At 38.7% G+C, this 3,688-nt stretch overlaps 1 protein-coding gene across 1 annotated transcript; it reads right to left on the reverse strand.

The window, feature by feature from the left end:
- LOC107624959 (probable inactive patatin-like protein 9) lies at window positions 289-2,181 on the reverse strand. The gene is made up of 2 exons (XM_016327461.2): window positions 922-2,181; window positions 289-778 (listed from the first exon to the last, which is right to left on the reverse strand). The coding sequence occupies exons 1-2, from the start codon at window positions 1,843-1,845 to the stop codon at window positions 545-547; spliced, it is 1,158 nt and encodes a 385-aa protein (XP_016182947.1). The 5' UTR covers window positions 1,846-2,181; the 3' UTR covers window positions 289-544.

Here is a 3,688-nt window from a genome sequence, read left to right on the forward strand (position 1 = left end):
TACGCCACTACTTCACTCTTTCACTCCGAGAAAAAAAAATTTAATGCAAGTGAATATATAATATATAATGCTTCATTACTTTAATTTTTATCCTAAATATATCCAGTTAACAACATATAAATTTCAAATTGTTTAATAAGTTGGTTTAAATAGTTTAGCACTTATTAAATTAAGTTTTAATTTTAATATTATAAATAATAAATGGCTTCCACTATGCTTAACATTTTAATGAAGCAACTAAAGTGTCATAATTTAAGAAAGTAAGAAAGAGGAAGTAACCCTACCAGGTTAATTTCTTTCAATAGAACTCTACCAGATTAATTATTGATACAACTGGCACAGCTAAGCTAGGTAAAAAAACTTGAGGCAATTTTTTTTGGTCATGTTTTCTTTTTTTTTTTTTTCCTCCATGACAAGTTGACCTTGTCATCTTGGTTACACCTTGCAATTACAACTTACAGCATCTAACAAAGTAATAAAAAGGAAAATTAAAATGAAAAAGCCAAAAGAAAATTCGAGAAAAAAAAGGGAAAAAAAAAAGAATCTAGCGGCCGTTAACCAGAGGGTTGACGGCGGAATTCTTGCGGGGACTTGACAGCGGGCTGGGTTTTCCGGAGGCAACAAGCCGTTGCACGAAGCTATCGATTCTGTTTCCGTTAGTCTCTGTCAGTAACCGCTTCCCGCCAAACGGTAACGACTCCAAAGCCCTCTCTTTCAGCACCTCACTCTTCTCTTCCACTTCCTCCGTTACCGTTCCTTCACTTCCCAAACCAAATGCCTGCAACAAACAAACACACACATTCTCCATCAACATTCATTTAGATCATTCCGTTCCACATTTTCTCTTTCATTTTCTTAGAAACCAAACATCAATGAAATAAATAAATAAGTAGGAAGAGAACCGTTTCCACTTTCATGTACCTGGATTCTGACGTAATCATTGCGGTTCCAGCAGAATGCGTTTCCTAACATCTGGTCAATCGTCTCGGAAACACCGTCGAGGACAATGTCGATCACAGAAGGTTCGTGATTCTCGCGCGCTTTGGCGCTGGATGATCCATTTCCGATGGAGAGGACGAGGAGGTCCTCGACGCCGTTAACCGCGGGGAAATCGCGCTTGTTGTGAAGCACGTGCGTGACTGCTGCGGCGGTAGGATTGTTCATGACGAGTCCGCCGTCGACGGCGGAGCAGGATTTTTTTCCGTCAACGGATTCCAACGGAAACGGCTTGAAGCAGCTAGGAGTGGCCGACGTGGCACGGCAAACCTTCCAGAGCTCGAAGTCGAAACTCGGAGACTCGCACGCGTCAGCGCGTGAGAACACGAACGGCGCTGAGCTCTTGAGGTCGAAGCATGGAACAAGCAGAGGCTTGCACGTGTCCTTCAATGTCAGCGATTTTCCGTCGTCTTTTCTCGTGAACACTTCCTTCAACACTGTTTCCATGCTCCGGGAAGAGAATCTCCGGCGCCGACGGAATATTCCGGCGGATTTGAGCTTGTACAGGTCGGAGTTTCGATCGGCGACGAGATTCACAGCGTCGCGAGCGGTATAGAGCGGACGGCCGAAGGAGTCGGCGGCGGTGATCATCGCGGCGAGGACTGCGCCTATGCCGGTGCCGGCAACCACGTCGAAGAAATCTGCGATGTGAGCGTGGGGATCGGAGATGTTGTGACGGATCTGATCCTCGAGGCGGAGTAGGGCCGCACCGGCGACAATGGCGGTGGTTCCTCCGCCGTCGATGCTGAGAATGCGGGTTTTCTTGCTGTTCGCTTCTTTGGTGCAATGAGAGAGCCATTTCTGCTCCAGCTTTGAGAAGATCTCTAAGGTCACTTTACTTAGCTCCATCGTTTTTTTTTTCTCTCTTTACTCTCACTCTATCTGTGCGTGTTTGTTAATTGCTATGGTTTGTTTGGTTTTTCACAAAACAGAGGGGTTTTGGGTTATTTTTATTCTTTGATTGTGTGTATGTGAGAGAAATAGGAGAGAATAGAAGGTGAGTAAAGAAATAAAGGAGTGAATCACGCTTTCTTGATGAGAAGGGTTAATGGGTTGGGAGTGAAGTGAAGTGAAGGGTGTGTTATGTGTCTCTGTGTCCTGTGTGTGTTGTGTGATATGAGTTGGTGAGATGAGAGTTAAAAGGAACAGGGGACTGAAAGGTGCGTTTCGGAATGGGGGTAGTTATATACGCCACCATGTCGCTTCCTTGTCTTTTATTACAGTGCGCTACTTCATATCTTTTTCATTTTTTTCATTTATGATTGTTGTACGTACTAACTTATATATAATCTTCTTCTTGATCTTTTCTCATTTTATTTTTCTTTCTATATTGAGTCAACATCCACATTTGTATATAGAATGGAATGTAAAATTCTTATTAAATGAACTTTTATATGGTACCAAATCGAATATATATGTATAATTTTTAAGCAATCAATGAAAGCATCTAATCTGGAGAAGCAAAAGTTGATATGTATAATTCTTCTTAAAAACAAATGAGAAGTTAATAAGCTGATTAGACAGAAGAGGATTAAACTTCTGGTTTCAAAGCCTTCACCTGTCACATGAGTTTAGGAAAGTGCTGCTTAAGGTACGTTTTGTTTTTATTGGCTCAACCTACCAATATTATTATTTTAGAAACTATGAACATTATTCTGTCAATAAATGATAATGTAAGAAATATTTTTTTATTTTTTTTGGTGTCTAAATATTTTTTTATTAATAAATTATAAATCATCACATTAAATTAAAAATTACTTTTACACTCACTATTTCAAGAGAAAAATCAAGGCCCATAAATTTTGAGACAGTAATATCACATATTTAAAAAATTATGTTCTACTATTTATCACTTGTTACATGAGTTAATTTCATTTAAAAAAAAGGAAAAATCATTTTTGAAAACCTCATATGCTAATTAAGAATAAATGAATAATAATGTTATACACTATAGAAGAATTTTTTCTACTCCAAAAATGTTAAGAATTCCTCATATATTAAGATATAGTAAGAAAATATAATGATGATCCCTATTATAAAAACGGAAAACCAGAGGATCTAATCACGCTCATGTGGCAGTGTATTAATTTTGTTTGTTTGCATGTTTGCATCTTATGGTGTTGGTCCCGTGAGGGGGTGTTACGTGGTAAGAGTGAGTTTGCACGTGCAGGTGCGCGTGCCGTAATGGGGTTGCCGGATAAATGATAATAGCGTCAAAGTCGGCTTTTGAGTCGGCTCGGCTTACGCTGTCTCAGCAGTCAGTAGTAACCACTAACCAGGCAGCAAATGCAGCAGTACAGGCCATCATCACTCACTGAGTCACTGAGCCGGCACACAGCAGCCGCAGTCATTCCCCTTGTTTATGTCACAATTCACAGGTAACATTTCACTTTCTTTTTTCTTTTCTAAAATACTATTTTATATTTTTGACTATGTTATTTTACATTTTTTTTTTCGTATGCGTTTATTATGATTAGTATGTAGTCTGTACTCTAGTGTGTTGTGTGTACTTGTCTTTTTAGTTTTACTATGATTTAATTCATTTCTTCCTTGGAGCGGGGAAGCAATGGGAGTTTAGTAATGCGTATAAACAAACTTTGAATGGGACTATAAGTAAAGAAAATTAAAATTTTTCAAATAATTCATAAAAATTGGATTAAGTATAAATATAAAGGTTTATATAAGAATCTCT

This window comes from Arachis ipaensis, chromosome B02 (genome assembly GCF_000816755.2).
Source record: "Arachis ipaensis cultivar K30076 chromosome B02, Araip1.1, whole genome shotgun sequence".
Classification (NCBI taxonomy): Eukaryota; Viridiplantae; Streptophyta; class Magnoliopsida; order Fabales; family Fabaceae; genus Arachis; species Arachis ipaensis.

Coding starts and splice junctions, on each gene's coding strand:
- LOC107624959 (XM_016327461.2), bottom strand. CDS start 1,845: ATGGAGCTAAGTAAAGTGACCTTAGAGATCTTCTCAAAGCTGGAGCAG. Junction 779..921: donor ATGATTACGTCAGAATCCAG/GTACATGAAAGT, acceptor TGTTTGTTGCAG/GCATTTGGTTTGGGAAGTGA.